The 17,405-nt window shown below is 50.8% G+C and overlaps 1 protein-coding gene across 1 annotated transcript in view; it reads left to right on the plus strand.

The window, feature by feature from the left end:
- Nucleotides 1-1,331: 1,331 nt before the first annotated feature.
- LOC126869438 (lateral signaling target protein 2 homolog) overlaps nucleotides 1,332-17,405 on the plus strand; it is a 48,175-nt gene continuing 32,101 nt past the window's right edge. Inside the window, exon 1 of the mRNA XM_050625978.1 lies at nucleotides 1,332-8,587. Within this exon, the coding sequence (XP_050481935.1) occupies nucleotides 7,450-8,587 (1,138 nt within the window). The 5' untranslated portion in view covers nucleotides 1,332-7,449. The remainder of the gene's footprint in view (nucleotides 8,588-17,405) is intronic.

The following is a 17,405-nucleotide window of genomic DNA, read 5'->3' on the forward strand; positions in this document are numbered from 1 at the left end:
ACCGAGACGAGACTCGATTTGTCAGCACCCTAGCTGCTCCGCCGGGTCAGACGTTCTCCGGAGCTATATCGAATCATTTCCGAGCGATAGAACACGAATTCCCTTTCCGCCGGAGCGTGTAAGGAGCGTGTAGAACCGGAAGACTAGCAAGTTTGGTTTAAACGCCCTCGACGGTGTCATTAGTCTATCGACAAAGCGAAAACTCTGGCTCCCGGAATTGTCTGGCCGTGTCAGCGAAATGGCTTCGTGCATTAAGGAAAAGTGGCTGATCGAATTCGTGCCAGGCTAGAAGTCCTTTCTTAAAAGATAGTCGATCAGAAATTAAAATTCTTTAATATCTCGAAATACCACCATATTCGCTCTTCGAACCGAAGTTCTCGTTCGATTTAACAAATTCGAAACGTCGTCGTAGTTTCCACTTTAATCCGTCTTTTTTCCTTTTTCTTTTTTTTGTTCGACTTTCTCTCGAGAACGAACCCCTTCCACACAGTCGAATCAAATAGAAAAGCTGCTCCGATTGTTCCCCATCCGACTCGCAGTCGAAGAGCAGCCATCTTCGTTGTACGGGGTCGCGTGCCTATTAAGAGATGCTTGAAAGTTCCGACACCTTCGCAGGGGTTAACGATGACCGGTCGTTTGTTCGATTGGTCGCGGTCATCGGCCAGCTTCGAAGGACTCCTGGTCGTTCGGCGGTACCTATTTGCCTCGATCAGCCGCAAAAGCGACAGTTTGCACGACTTCTTCGGACTCTATCGAAAGTAGCGTTTCTACAGTTTCGTCGGAAACTGGACAGTCGATAGAGTACAAATTCACGTCTCGTGACAGTGATGGTATCTACGAACGAGTCGATCTCTTCTCTCGACCTTATCGTAAATTAAGACGCGGTCAGCTTTGCAATTATTTAACTCTTAACTCTGTGTTATTTTTACGCATCTTGGCTCGTATATTTATATTCTTTCCGTATTCTTTGCTATACATTTACCATTCGTTGTCGTAAACCCTTTTCTTCTTTGTACCGCAGAATGTGAGCTCGGAACCTACTAAATAAATAAATAATGCGCACGACACGGCGCAGCGATTCGATTTCGACGATCGTTTCGTCGCATCAAACGTCGACGAGGCGTTCTATCCAGCGATTTTCATTTCCGTTCTCTCCATCCCCTTGGTCGGTTCGTGCTTTCGACGCGCGTTTTCGTCCACGGAGACAGATCCATCAGCAATCTCGGAGGAAAGCTCGTTAAATCAGTGCCTGGCCACGTAATTTCGCCAGAGGTAGGAGTCTGGCGCGTAGATGAGAAAAATAGGCGTGTAGCGTAGGGTGGTGAGACGCGGCGAAGCGTTGGCGCAACCCCCGTTGGACATAAAAATTTCGCGACGAAGAGGGGTGGCGATGGTGGCAGTGGTGGCGGCGGCGAACAGCCGCGAGATATAAATCGGTCCCGGGGATCAGCGTCGCGGCGCGTCGAAACTCGTTCGCCAATCAGAACGGGGCAGAGGCGTGGACTGGAACGGAAGCGGCACGGAGCCGAACGAGCGCAGAAGGGTGGTGGTACCAGGAACAGGCAGGATAACCTTGAACAGGAGAGAGACAACGAAACGCACGAGGGCGTGTTGAGGGCTGTACGATGGACGCGAGTGGGGTTAATTCAACGGCATGTTCCCGATGCTGGTGAGTACATGCCGGAGGCGCGTAGAAGGGGAAAATAGATAGGCTCCCTACCCCTTGCGACGACGACGACGACGACGACGACGTGGACGACGACGTGGACGACGACGTGGACGACGATGTGGACGACGATGTGGACGACGATGTGGACGACGATGTGGACGACGATGTGGACGACGATGTGGACGACGATGTGGACGACGACGTGGACGACGACGACGTGGACGACGACGACGTGGACGACGACGACGTGGACGACGACGACGACGACGACGACGACGACGACGACGACGACGACGACGACGGTGACGACGACAACGGTGACGACGGTGAGGATGACGGTGACAGCGGCGGTGGCAGCGGTCCGGAGGGAACAAGCGAGCGGTGCAACGAGAGGAGAACGCACATGCGCCAAAGCCACGTTAAACTGCTGTCGGAGAGCGGGTTCGCGTGACTCGTCCCCGGCTCTCGTCAATTATGGCTAAGTACACGTATCGCGTCTAACGCGGAGAGGACACAGAACGTGATGGAACAGGTCGATAGCGCGGCGAAGACGTCGTATACACGTTATTAGCGGGCGTCGTCACGCCGCGCTGTTCGATGCCTTTGATTAAGACCAAGCCTCGCCGTCCAAACACCGAACCATGTTTAGACTAATGTTATTCACGGGTGGAGCCCTTTGTGCGATTCGTTTGCCCTGCTACGAGACGCGTTTGTGCAGCAGTTACGCTATACCAACAAGTCAGAGAGAATCGACCGATAGTCCATCCGGGCAGCGTTGTTCGCGGAACGATAGACGGACAAAGACGATACGACGGGAATATTTGCGCTTACTCGGCAGATTTGATCGTGGAAACCGTAATTTACGGAAAAGCTCGTTCGCAACAGATTGCCTGGAAAGAGACATCGTGCTTCGAAATTTCATTCGCTTAAGAAGACGGTGGATTTCGCCGGTGGAACGAAAGGGACTTTACGCTTACACGGATGACGGAGGATGAAGCGTACGACGAAAGGTTCTTTTAAATTCTGTTTGATTTGAAGCGGAGGCAAGGCCTCGAGGGAAGGCCAAGCAAACAAGCGTTCCTCCGCCGTGGGCCGCGCGAGTTGTTCACCGGTTCGTTATTACGACGAGATGCACGCGGCAATTACCGTTAAGTATAGGTGTCCATTATATCAGCTGAAAGAGAGAACCTCGGTTTTGATGGAACGACTCGATAAGAATGACGGCGTACTGGATAGTTATTAGTGCTCGTCACGTCGCTTTACTCGTACGAGTGGCAGCACGGTGTGCGGTATTTCGTTAAACGTAGACCCGATGTAAAGTCATTTTTTCCTTGCCTCGGGAGGCCGGTGTGCGTGCGCTACGAAGCACCTACTGGATTTCTCTGCTGGTAGTAATGGTAATTTTATCGGTAGTTGCGAACCCGCCTCGTTTCGCGTGCTTAACGACTTATTAAGTCGCAAGAGGCGTGTTAATCAGACACGGATTTCGATTCTTGCATAGGAAAAAATGTTTTTGGAACATCCGCGTTCCTTCGGAACGAGAAGAAAGGTTCGTTGCTTTAATCGTTGGTACAGAGCGGCGTACGGATAGCCGAGTGACATTCGAGACTCGAACTCGTTCGGAATCTCGATAACGTCCGTATCGACCCGCTAACATTCCCATAAATGTCAGAAATTCGTGGCGCAGAAAAGTCCGAGTTATGCGCCGGTTCTGCTAGAACCGCGAAACACTCGAGGACGTTGCGAAAGGTCTACTCGTGGCTGCTTATTTGTTCGACCAACGAATTCGACGTGCATAGACTACGCGTATCCAACGTGATTGCTGGTCGGCGGATAAATAACATTATCCGTTAGCGCATAAATAACCTTTCATCGAGTACTCGTCGAAGCTGCTTCGAACCAAGAGGTTTCCTCGCGAGTCCTTCCGTCACACGCTGCAAATTATCCGGCTGGATCGTTGTCTCTTTATTTCTTCATCGAATTATCCACAGGTATCGCGCAAGCAAATTTTTCATTCAGCCTGGCGACAAGCTAAATACCTACGGTACACTCGGGGATCGATAAGGTAATCACCGAAGAAATATCGGAGAATCGATTCGTCTTTGAATTTACGAGGTTCTTGGCGGCGCACGCGTGTGGTCTACGATCGAAGGAGGGAAGCAAGTTGGACGAAAGTGTAAATTTCTGTGAAAAAAGCCGCTCATTGATGAATAGTTTATCGCGTCCCAGAGAGTCCCAGAGAGAGAGAGAGAGAGAGAGAGAGAGGGAGAGAGAGCGAGGACCGTTCCAAGTTCGTGGTCCTCTGACCAACCCCACCATAACGATTCGCTGCACGAGGTATCCCCTTCCACCGACAGGACACAATGGGCCCTACCTAAATATCGGGGGATCATGCTAAACGGCGGTAGATCAAAGGGACCGACAGAATCCAGTGGCGAGCTATCATAATAATTAGGCTCGCTCGCGCCTCTTTGTATCGGGATAGAAAAGCCGACGGGAAGGCCGGAGAGACGAGAAGAAAAAGTACCGGACGGACCGTTGCTCTGGTTCGGTATGCCTTTGCTGCTCCAACTGCACTGCGCTATCTCTTCTTCGTGCCTCTTGGTCCTTCCCGCCTTGGTCTTTGCCAAATCGTAGCTAGCCTCCTAAGAGGCTCACGATTCCCAGTTACGCGTGATCTTCGATCGTTGTCGCGATTTCCACTCTTCCGTTACGCTCGAAACAACGAGTATATCTCTTAGGCAAGTCCAAAGGAAAGACCGTAGTATCGATTTGTATTTTGTTAGGGGAATTACGTAAACGGAAGGCTTTTATTACGGTTCGAGGAGCTACGCGACGAAAAAACGGGTCGATTTCGTTGGGTTGCGAGTTTAGTTTATCTTTGGGAATGACGAGGCGCGTGAATCGTAAAGCGGTAGAAGCTTGCGGACGTTGTTCGCGTATGGAGCAAGATTTGCGGAACGTTCGCAGACGATTCGCGAGCTTCTGCGACGTATGACGTAGCAGCAGCTTGTATACGATATTCGCGGTCGAGGTATGCGGACAATCTCTGCAAATGACTTTCGAAACGCGTTGATCTAAGCAAATTAAGCGCTCGAATTGCGTTTCAAAAGCTTGTCCATCCGAATGGAAATTAATTTACGAAGACCGAGGCGTTTTCTGTGAAACTCCAAAGTCACGCAACCGTTCCTAAGATAGAGACGAAAAGAGAAAGAGAGGCAGTGGGAAGGGCAGAGAGACGAAAGATACACAGGTCCTCTCTAGCGAACTGTGAAGCGGTCAAGGGGGCAAAATTCGATCTTCTGTGGCAAGAGGCTTGATGGATATTTTCGTGTCGTGTCGGCTGCTAGTTGTCGACCAGATTGCTACAATTACATGGCGAGTGAATCGATTCTCAGCACCGATCGCGGATAATAGTCTGTATGTAATAGTCGCGAGATACCTTTCTAGACTCGTTCCGGACGAGCGCGGCTCGAAACGACGTTATTCGGTCGACGATTCCTTCCACTCCTCTCCTCCCTCCCTCCCCGTCCCTGCCTGTTTCGACCGACCCTACACGACGATCGTTGCCAACGATTCCGGAAACATGTTCGCCATCGAGCACCGCGGGTGACTTCCGCTTGTCCCGACCGATCGTCGTCAATGGCTGAAACCTCGATTTGGATAGACAACGCTACGGAGGAACAAACATCCATAAAAGAAGTAAATACGAGCTGCGATCGTATCGAGCTTCGTGAAGGTCGGCCTTCGTAGAAACGAATTTCTTCCTCGATCATGCCGATTTCTTGCTTCTGTTTTCTTACCAGAGAAAATGTACGCGCGTGTACGTAGATTTTGTTATCGATGGATGAAATGGAACGGGATTGCTCTGCCATTACCGTGATCGACTGTGACAAGCACTTTGTACCGAAGTTGGAGTAATAGCGATAAAGCGATATGTATGTGGTAATAAAGGACGTTTCGCATCGTGGCAACAGTGTCCGTTCACGCGTCGATGAACGAAGCAACATCGGAGAAACTCGGATAAGAATCGGACCGTACACGGACGATGCGACGACGTCTAAAGGAAGGAAAGAGGAAAAAAAAAGGAAGAAAAGAAGAGAGAATGGAAGACGATCGCCAGCGAGAGAACGTGGACGAACGCGAGTTTGGAAATCGCGCTATTTGGTAAGCGGTGGTCCGCGAGTGGCGGCCGAGCGGAACTTGGATATCGGCAGTCCGGGTGGGATGGAATCACGGTGGGCCTCGTTAGGCGAGCTTTTCGTCGTGGAGGGTCAATCCCACGTTCGCAGTCAACTTGGACGAAGGAAGAAAGAGAGAGAGAGAGAGAGACAAAGGGGAGAAAGGAGAGAGAAGATAGTAGAGCCGGAAAGAGAGAAAGAGCGCTACGTACTGCGTGTCGTGGAGGAAGGAGGACGAGCCGAGGGAGGGACGAAGCGGCGAAAGAGGAAGAGAAAGAAAGAAGGAAGGAAGGACGAAAGGGCCGGGGTACGTTAAGGCTGGTGGAGCAGCGCCACGGGACGTTAAGTACGTCTCGTAAAAATTCCATCGAGGCAGCGTCATTTTGCCGTGTCTAAGGGGATACGGTTAGGCCTGACCGGGGGTTTGGATAGGCAGGACTAACCCTGAGGCCGCCCATGCAACACCGACTAGGAACGTCCCATCGGCAGAGGTGGTGCACGAACCGACCAGACGTAGTAGGGGATTCGAACGATCGTGCTCCCTCCTCCGGTCGTGTTCGAGGCGGTCGAGAGCCAAGTGCCTGCCCCCGCAGGAACACCGGCTCGAGATACCCGTCCCCGTACCATTTCGAGTCACTGGCTTGGCCTGGCCTGATAGCGAGCCACGAAATCCCGTAGCTCGTTTACCATCCACGTATTGACGTTTCGTCCGCGTCTACGGAACCGACGTTCGATATGCTCGCGTCTGACCACGGGATCACCGGACTATTCGGATCGTTGTGTGCTACGAGGCCGTGATAGTGTCGCGACCGAGACGTCCGACAGCGTTACGCGCGTGTGAAATTCCGTTTCTAGCGTCAGACAACGCTCCGCGTTTGTTTCGGAGCGGACTCGTTTCGGAGTGGACTCGTTTTGGAGCGGACTCGTTTTGACAGCAAAGTGCGAGTCGTGGACCGTGGACAAGACGATAAGGAAGACGCTCGACTGCGAAGACGGTGGTGCCTGAGTGCCTCGGGATCGGACGAACCCTCGTACGTATCGTTGGATCGCTCCGTTTTCTCGTTCGTGTCCTCTGGTAATCGTGCGAGAATCGATTGGAAAGGAAGATCGTTTCGACGAGGATCCAAGGATGACAGGTACGCAACGACGGACAGTACGGTGGGAGTCGTAGGAGGTTACCGTGATGTAAGAGGGACCGTTGAAACGATGACTGAGGACGATCAGCGGGAATTACAATGACGGTGCATCGTTGAAAGCAGAAATTGCGTCGGAAAGTGGAGCGGCGGTCGCGTTGCCTCGTACGAAAAGCACACGATGACTCGTTGGATCGGAGAGGACCAGCAGCAGCCGGTCTGAACGAGACTCTCGACGACTTGGTCGGAGAATCTAGCGCGAAAATGCGGCCAAGTGTTGGACGAAATTTCAGTGTCGATGGATTTTGAGAAACTCGCGAATGTTGTCGTTTCGCGTATGGGTGTAGCGTGTGAACCGTTGACCGTCGATTGAATCGATCCTGCGATCGTTCGTCTCGTCGGCTCCTTACGTCGTTTCCGGAGAATCGGCCGCGCGTCACAGGGATCCGACGATCGTCCGTCAGGAATGTGCACCACGGAAATGACAGAATCGTACACGATGTCGCCGTCGACGACGGTGTCTTCCAGCGCCACGACGCCGGGCTGCCTAGGTTCGCCGGCTCACCGACGGACACCTTGCCGAGCCTCCCCCGGCCGAGGCGACGTTCAGGACGACGAGGACGAGATCTCGGTGGGTTGCCCGAGCCCCTTGCCTCTGGTCGTCGTCGCTCCCAGCGCGGACGACGACGAGAGGTTGTCCCAATCGAGGGAGGAGTACGCGGAGAGACTGAGCCCGCGAAGGAGTTACCCGAGAGATTCCGTGATCGACGACGAGGACAGTTACTCTCGCAGTGGCGATTACAGAATGTCAAACGGAAGAGGCCTGCGCACCCACGAGAGCAGCGGCGGCGACTCCGTGACTACGTTGAGAGACGAGGAAGAGGACGACGAGGACGACGAGGAAGCGAATAGCAGGACTAGCAGTAACGGTGCCTCGGCGGCCGGTGCCGCGGACGATTACTTCAAACCCTTGAAACGGCTGAAGATGGTGCAGATGCAGCACTCGGACGAGGAAGACGACAGGGATCGAGACACGAACGAACGAGGAGTAAAATCTTTCAGCATTCTGGACATTTTATCGCATCGGCCAAAGGCGAAAATCGTACGTCCGTGGGACACGGTCGAGTCGAATCTCAACCACCACCACCACCATCACCGCCATCATCTCCAGCAACAGCAGCAGCAGCAGCAGCAGCAGCAGCAGTCTCATCATCAGCACCATCTGCATCATCATCACAACCATTCCACGACGCCGAGGGATCTTTCTTTGATGGGTATGTCCCTGGCGTCTATGTCGGGCTCCATCAGCGAACCACCTCTTAGCAGCTCGTCCTCGTCCGGGAGGAGCTCCGTCTCCGATTCCGGAAGTCCCGATCCATTGGGTCATCATCATCACCACAGTTTGCACCACGGTATGCATCCTGGACTGCATCATCCGGTGTTACAGCAGCAACAACAGCAGCAACAGTTCAAGAGGAAAACGTCTCAGCAGCACGGCTCTCAGAGCGGGCATCACGGGAAAAGGACAACGGGACAGGGAAGTCCTCTGGACGCGTTGTTCCAAATGACCAGCAAAACGTTCGACGCCGGCGAGCACAGTCAAGGTGAGCATTTTCGTAACAGGCTACGATTTTCACGCGTTGCGTAAGCTGTCGTCACCGACGAGCACACCGGCTACTATCAACCTGTATCACCACTTGACGGAATTTATTCGCAAAGAGAATCGTTGAACGCGTATCGTGCACGCGGCAAAAATAGGAATTATTACGGAAGCATGATGGAGCAACTGATTACGTGTGTCGTATTTCAGTCGCGGTATACGTATCGTCACGATATCCCGGTGTAACCTATGAAACAATGCCTAGCACGATTCATTCGCACATGCAAATTCCGCGTCGAGCCAACGACTCTTAATAGAATCGAATGGACGGTTTCTTTATTAATGGTGGAGGCCCGCTTTTGTGTTCCCATCGTGGCATCATCGATGAATGCAGACCTTAATTTTGATGGATGTTTCTCGCCGAACCTCGATAACCGCCGTACGTTCGCTTCTTTCGTTTCTTTCGCCGATACCACCGACGATACTTTGCTATTATCATTGTTTCCTACGACGCGACCAATCGAATCCTCTTCGCCTTCTAACCCACGAATTGGCTCTCTTACCCTCTTCTCATCCGCAAACATCCGCTATTATCAAAAATATTAATCACCCATGCTCGTCTCGATCGATTTTCCCTTTATGCGTCCCGGCACGATGCGTTCATCCCGGAACCACCGGAACACACGGTTGATCGTCGTACGACGCGAACACTCGATCTGTTCGTCACCCGTCGTCTGTGACAACGCGCGTACAACATAAATCCTTCGTATTGTTCTCGTTGGAACAACGAAATATACCCGCCCGCCGAAAGACGGTCGATGCGGAGTGAGCCTTAGATAACAGATAGACGAGATTTGTTTGTTTCGCGGGCGAGCGAACATCGAACGATTAGAGCGAGTATGTAAGTAGTTTTGATGAAGCCGGTGGAGGCGCCGCTTCGTTGGATAGGCTGTTACGGTATTTAGAGACGAGAGAAAAGCGCGCACACGAGCGTCGTCGAGCACATACCAAGTGCTACTTTCCAGAAGCAGGCTTCTGCGAACGCTACTAATATTAGTAGCTGCTCTTACCGTCTGTTGCAAGATGCGCCGTAATTGAACGACGATGACATTTTTCACCGTGGCTTGGATTTTACTCGCTGGCTCGTACTCGAAACGAAACGGTAGTCGATATCGTTGGTGTTGGGCTTGTTTCGCGCGGCGATTCCCGGAGACGCGGAAGTATTAATCTTGAGACGACCAGTTGACGGCCACGATTGATAGTACACGAGGGACAGGCTGGATGATGGTACGCATCGTGTGCGAACCTCATGCGCCATTGATGATATCGGACGTTGCGTATTCCGTATCTCGATAAAGGGAAACGGATTGATCCATGAGTCATCTTGGATCGTTAACCTCGAATAGACGCGGCTAAACCTGGAATCGTACACGTTTGTCTTGCGAGTTGGAACGATTTCCCCATGAATGAGTTTGTTTTGGATCCCCTTTGTCGGCGTAGGTTCTAAGGGGGGCGGGGGAGGGTGCGAGTATCGACGAAAAACGATGGGCTAAGTAAAAGTTGTATCCTCGTCCGATCGTCGGAACATCCGATCGAGGCACTCCAGGTCCTAATGGAATTGTAATTTCGTCAAAGATGCAATAAACACGAGAGTCTTGCTCCGAAAGAAAATTTTCAGTGCACGCTAACTAACCCTTAAAAGAATTGGATTTACCGACGATATCTTGGGAAATCGACAACGCAAACAGAGAGGCCGTGCGGCGGCCGTCTCTAATCTTTCCGTAATCCAATTGCCTGCAACAACAAAAACTACCCGACGTGGAAGCGTAGATGCGCAAACACGTGCTCTTTTCCGAGCGCGTCCCGTTTCGGATCGTAAAATCCAGTTTTCCGTAACCCAGAACGAGACCTACGGTGCCTCGCAGATTGAACTTGGCATCGTTGGCGGGATTAAAATGGCCGAAAAGGCCAGAGAAACTCGCAATAATCATCGTAAAATTAAGGGTTTTACGAAACGAAAAAGTTACGGACGGAAGCCACCCTTTTCGTGGACCTTGAAACCTCTCCAACTCTCTTCAAACGACCATTCTCGTGATCGTCCATTGTTTGCCATAGCCTGGGCAAATTGTTTTACAACGCCGTTGGCTTATGCTACGCGTCGCCGCCGTGTTTGCACGAGAAAAGGAAACGATCTTTTTTCTCTCGAAAGACAGGCCACGTAAACAAGCAGCTTGCTCTTCGGGGGTGGCCTAAAGCGGATTTCCAAGCGCTTCTCCAGAAACTCTTATCGCAGCTGCCATAGGAGAGGACCGATTCTCCCAGATACGTGGCCAAATGTTGCATTGTTTCGTATCCTTGAAACGCAGCCTACGTGTATCTTGCGTCTGTCGGTCACGACGCGGCGCACCGCGTTAACGAAAGAAGACGCGACGACCTTACAACGAGGTTCGTACGTCGCGAGACGTCGATTCGGTTGTTCGTCTTCCTGCACTTTCGTAAGAATACGAGAAACGCGCGTAACGCGATAAACGAGAGCGGTAGGAAGAAGCGGACGGCCGATATCCTTGGAGATTTCAATATTCCTTGACACGTTGGTGGCGCGTTAATGACAAGGAAACGATGCCGCGTCCTTAGACAGCCGGATTGTTCGGGCATCAAGACGTCGTTCATCATTTTCATGCCGCACTTCCGTTCTTCTCGACCAATTACCTCGTGCGTACGGTGGCGTTAGTACCGGTGGCGTAGGAAGAAAAAATTTCACGACGAACGCCGCCCGATATAGTCGGGTTTAAAAAGGAAGAGGAAGAGGAGAGAAAAAAAAGAGCAACAGAAGAAGAAATAAAAGGGAGAGCCCGTTCCCTGACGAAAGGACAGTTTGGCATTACGTTCGAGGGGCGCGTAAGAGGCACGTATTATCCCATAAGCCGTAAGACGACCAGACGTGGATGGTCGCGCGCACACCGACACCATAGCTCGTTACACGTTTCGGTCGGGGCCTGGCCTCGTCCATCCGTGTGTGTCCCTGGCAGGACCAGTACGTAATTTTAGGCCCACCTATACACCGGCGATCTCTACACGAGTAATTTATTATGTGGCGCGGCGAGAGCATATGTCTCATTTGCATATAGCGTGATACAGAAAACGCGAGCCGGTACTTCCGACGGCGGCGGCGGCGGTCGCGGCGGCCAATATGCGAAACGTTTCAACAAAGAGACGTCGTCCTCGCGTCTTTTACGTCGTATACGATACCACCGCGATCGAGTTCGCGATACGTTTCGTGGCCCGTATGGATAGCGACGAAAAAATAGCGGCAGTTCGGAAGGAACGCAAGTTGTCTAAATCTTGGGACTTTTGTATTCGAATTTTTGTAATATCTCACAGTCACGAGTCGATGTTGGAGAAGAGGAGAAAGGAATCGCTGCAGAGTCGAATCGTCTGAAATACCGCGCTTTGATCGCTAGTGTCGGTATCGGCACGTAAGAGGATACCGACACCGCGTGAGAAATATGCATCGGCTATGATTGATTCTCGTGAGAAGGTTAATTTATCTGGAAATCTCGTAATCCAACGATGGTTCGATAACGAAGGAATCGCTCTTTAACGAAGATTCGTCGGGAATCGCAGATTTACGCCCCCCGGGAGTATGGTGTGGGTTTTATCAATTTTATATTTCGTCCGAAATGCCACTTTTTAACGGCGCGCAAGGGCGTCTTCGGATCTCGCTGGAGGAGAGAAAGGCGGCAAAGTAGAAGGGGAACGGTTCGCCTCGGGCAACGTGGTATAAAAGCCGGTGCGCCTTCGCTTTACGCAATTTATGATACGTTCTTTAAAAGGGCTAACATTAGGCAAAGAGGCAACAGCTACAGGGGCCATTACGAGGTTCCGTGATTGGCCGCACGCGTATTGAAAACTAGCCGAAATTAATCAAACTCGGTCATCTTCCTCGACAAATTATTTTATCCGTGTTGTTTAAAAGAAAAACCAACTTATTATAACCGTGGAGAGATCGTGTTTAATACGCGCGCGTACATACACGTATTTTCCAAAATATCGACGAATTTAACGTTTGGACGTATCTGCGATTTCACGAAACTACAACCGTACGTACCGCGTCTTGTCGATTTCTCACGTGCCGTACCGGACTCCCGATGGAATTCGATCATCTCCATTATCCTATAGGCTGGTGGCGAGTCTGCTGGGGGTTTGATCGTCGGCGCGAGATCGTCCGTGGAAGGTTTTTGCGGGTGAACACGACGCGATTCGTCCCCTTCTTTACCCCGTGCCACCCGGAATACGCATAAAACGCGTTGTTCACACGAGAGCCGATCGGAGCCAGCGAGCGCGGCAGTCAGGCAGAGACCGGTCGAGGTTGCCTTCTCGGAGAGAAGCCCGCTTGCGGTCTCGGGACCAGAATTACAAATGATATCGAATCGAATCGCTCGTAATATTATTCGATACGTGTTCCATTACTGGCGAAGTCTGAGCTTCAGGGATTCAAATTAGATTACCGCCGGGTTAGGTATTCCCGATCGTACGTATCTGCCGCGTCTTGCTACGTTCCACGCGTACCAACGCATTTCTCGATATCCATAGAAGTTTATACGTACGTACGTTCGAACGTATATTCGTAGAGGCGTATGGGTGAGCCATTGGCGCGTGTATGGGATCGAACACATCGACGAAATAAGAGAAGAACCGAAGGAACAGAGAGACGCGGTCAGCGAGGCCCGAGGCCCCTACAACACGGTAGCCTCACGTATCCGCAATTTACTTCTGATTATTATGCTCTCTATACTTACGCGGCGTTCTTATCTCGCCTCTCTCTCTCTCTCTCTTCTCTCTCTCTTCTCTCTCTTCGTCCCCTTCGTTTTCCCTCGATCCAGACGCGTCCTTCCTTTCTCTCTGGCTGTTTGTTGTTCTTCGTCCGTCCCGCGCGGTAAGCTTGGACGCTGCCCTGTACGGGAATCGAGGCAGGTATCGATTTACGACGGTACCCAGTCGTTAGATTCTCGACGATATATGCCCTCGTCATGCTTGGGCCACTCTGTCTGCGCGCTTGGAACCCTGGCTTTCGTTCGTATAGCCCACTCCATGTACCTCGTCTTATCAGCGATCGGCCGAACCGTTTACGCGACTTCGATAAAATTTGCTTTCCGGAACACGAAGTGGTCCTCGGTTGAGGAAAGAGTTGGGTAAGGGCGACCTTACGTTCTCATCGGCCACCGTACCGGCCAAGTACATCGTTGCAGCTGCATTGTCGAAACTACGGGTCAATTATCGGCAACGCTACCGTACAGGCTGATTCCGGAAGCTGGGGCAGACTTCTTCCGATCGTATCTCCGGGTACAAAGTATACCCCGGTGCGCCTCGTTACGTGTCGACGAGCGTTTCCTTCGGATCGATCCATTTTATTACAAATTATACATGTTGAGGTTGACTGATGGATGAACGAGTGGATGAATTTCTGATAGAAAAATATATCGAAACAAGTATAGGTACAGTGTACTCTCTCGGTGTTACGATAAGATAGAATACGATAGGGAGCAGGTTCGTGCATTTATACCAAAGGACATTACCAAAAAGGTTGACCTTGGTGCGTAGGTCCAGCTGAAGGCTACAAAAAACAGCGATAGAAATCTACTTATAGCTCTTTTGTTTCTAGACCTTGTAACCCGAAACAACATTCGTATTCGAGGGCACAATAATATGAACCTCTTCTTGTCTCCAATTTTTTGCTTCACTAAATTCTATTTTCTTCGTAACAGCGGTGTCAAAAAAAAAAAGATGTAAAGTTTTTCTCAAAGTAATTGCTTCAACGATACAAAATTGCGATATCGAAAAAATTACCTCTCAGTCGACCGTAGAAGATCACCCTGTACACGCGTCGTGCACCTTTCGATTCCTCGCGGGATCTTCGTCATTTTTGGGCCCGACTCGTAAAACGTTAACAGAACGTCATGCCATTTACACTTTGTCGCTGCGTGCTGCTTATTACCTACCACCTCTCAAGTATTCTTTTACGTGTATTTTCTCTCTATAAAAAAAAATATATATTATTCGCGATAAAATAATAGAATAAAAAAAAAAAGGAGAAAGAAAAAAGAGTAGAAGGGGGAAACTGCGTAAGAGTGGATTAGTTTTCCTGGATAAAAAGTAGGCGTCGCTGGCAAAGGAAGCAGGCGTTCGCTTTCGTTTAATAAGCGGCGTTAGACCGACGCCGATTCGGCTGGTTTAACGCACAAACGAGGAATCGATCGGCAAATTGTATCTGTCCGTCCGGTGTGCAACGATCCCCGGTCCGGTTTGCGTGTTTTTATCGGTTACCTGCTTCGGCTCGCGCGATCGTTTCGCGTTTTCGTGTTTACCTCAAATTACCGCCCGCCCGGAGTGGATTTTTTCGTTTTCTCGCGCGCGCGTCGTCCGTCGAACGTTGGAAGCGTTCCCTGGTTCGCGGAACACGCATATAACACTCGAGGCGGCTTTTTACCCCGTCTGCTTGACTCGAACGATCTAACGATTTCTACGCGCGACAGCCCGCAAAATCGACCGCACCGCCGTGCATCGTAAACAGGTCGCATCTCGCGCTGCCTGGGATTTTCTCGTTTTTTGCTGCCGAACCCAGTTCGCGGGACAATCGAGCGTAACGACTACGACGGGCTTCTAACCTGCGAGCTGCGTATCGGACAGCGCATCGAACAGCGCATCGAACAGCGCGAACAAAAGATACCACGTTGTCGGATAACGATCCGAGTAGTGTATAACAGGTTTGTCGGGAATCTCGAACGAGGAAGCAACTCCGAACCCTCTCGATGAAAACGCGCTCGTGTTGCTCCAGTTTGCGGTGAACGATCGGTCTAGTATTTTGTTAATCGTTTTCCCGATAGCGTTGATAGCAGTAGCACCGATTGTGGCGAAATTGGCCACGAAGCAGTAGGATATCCAAGACTCGGAGCTTGAGGAAGATAATTGACGATAGTAAACAAATTTTATGGTGTACGATAACGATGCCGATTCGTAATAGAGTCGCGAGAATCGCGTAATACGCAAAGTAACAGCCGTATATATTACGTATTATAGTAGAAACATTTTTACAAGAGATGAGAAATTGCCCGTATCGCGTCTACTCCTCCCGTACAACGATCCGATATTAAATGCGATTCTGTAGTTGAAAGAAGTTAATTAGTTAGTAGTTGGTTACGTACACCGTACGCTTTGTCTGTTAATTTCGCGATTGTACGATCTTCGTTGTAGAGTCGATGGATGGTTAACCAAGCGGTCTTTCGGTTATCAATTACACGTCAATTAGTCTAGCTCCCCTTTTTCCAGCGCGTCTGTTTACCATCCGCGCGTTCTGATTGGCACGCGTCCGCGTAGCCGCTCGTTGCAACGACAAACGATCATGCCGGTAATTAAGCGAAGCACCGACGTCGCTCTCGCCGCGTAACACAGTCGCGGCTGAAATTATCAGTCATAATAACGGGGCTGACCGTGTCTCGCGATTAGCATAGAGCCGGACGAAGCGATGAAAATATTTACGCGGCGTGGACGATTCTATAATTAAACGTGGCACCTACGCGTAATCGAGCCTATTTATCCTTGGTCCCGTTAGCGCCATTTCACCGATAACGCTCGCGCAATTCCTCAGATTCGACGGCTCGATCACGGCAAATACGTCGCGGTTTCATTTTCCCAATCGGTACAAGTAGCCGTTAGCCGCGTTAAAAGGGATGCTCGAGTTTCTGGGTCTTGCGGAGGTGAAAGGGAGGAAATGATCGCGAGAATAGTGCCGCGCGCTTGTGTGGGCCCTTGCACAGTCTTGCGCAGTCTTGTTTACCCGGCTTCGACTAAGTACAGAGATGTCGACGCATTTTTATGGATCGCGGTTGGAGCTGCCTAACGTACGCTTCTTACGAAGGCGTGGTCTTTGATGCTGTTACTTCGTGGCGAAGAAAGCCACTACGCAAAGTCGTCGAAGCTTTTCTGACCGTCCGAACCGTACGAACATTTGGCAACACAGGTTACCCCTTATACAGGGGAAATTTCTACCAAGTTTTTCGATCGATTCCCTAAATCTATCGTTTACGGCAATAGGAAGGGAATATTGGTAAATTTGGGAAACCGTCAAACTAAAATTACACGATTGATCGTAGGCGAATAGAAATTTGCGAATAGTCCAAGGAAAGATGGTTGGACGATATCTCGATGCGATTCTTATGCAACGTTGCTTGTCGAAGCTACAGCCACGGGTCTCCTTCTTTTCGCTTCGTTTAGCTAGTCGAAACGCAGAGTCGAGTCGTGGAGGACCGTGCGATCGGTCCTCGAACCTGTCGTGCGTTTTCTGTTCCAAGCGACCAAGGAGACACGCGTATTAGTCACGTTAAAGGGCCACTCGAGTTTCCGGATCCTCGAGGTTAAATAAGAAGGAAAGAGGACCGGGGAGAGGTAAAAAGAAAAAGAAGACGGAGGGAAGATAAAAAGGAGGGTGGGTCGTTCGTTTCGAGTTGTTGTGACAGTTTGCCGAACAAACAAAACACCAGTCGCCCGCCCCACCCCCTCTTGGGCGAGAAGGAAAGAGAGAGACTCCGGATGCCGGCAGAACTTTTTACTCGACAAGCAGGCACCCCCGCTGCGTTAAGTGACCATTCGGTTTTCGAACAAGTGTGTGCTGTCTTTTCGAAGACACCCGACTCTTCTCATGCGCTCTGACACGCTGATTCTTACAGCCTCTAACCGAAAACGGGAGTCCTGTTGCGCATTATCTCGCGTTTTTCTTTTACGTCGAGGCCTGCCATCGAGTTACGTAAGTTACGAGAAACACTTTA

The sequence above is a fragment of the Bombus huntii genome, chromosome 9 (assembly GCF_024542735.1).
Source record: "Bombus huntii isolate Logan2020A chromosome 9, iyBomHunt1.1, whole genome shotgun sequence".
NCBI lineage: Eukaryota > Metazoa > Arthropoda > Insecta > Hymenoptera > Apidae > Bombus > Bombus huntii.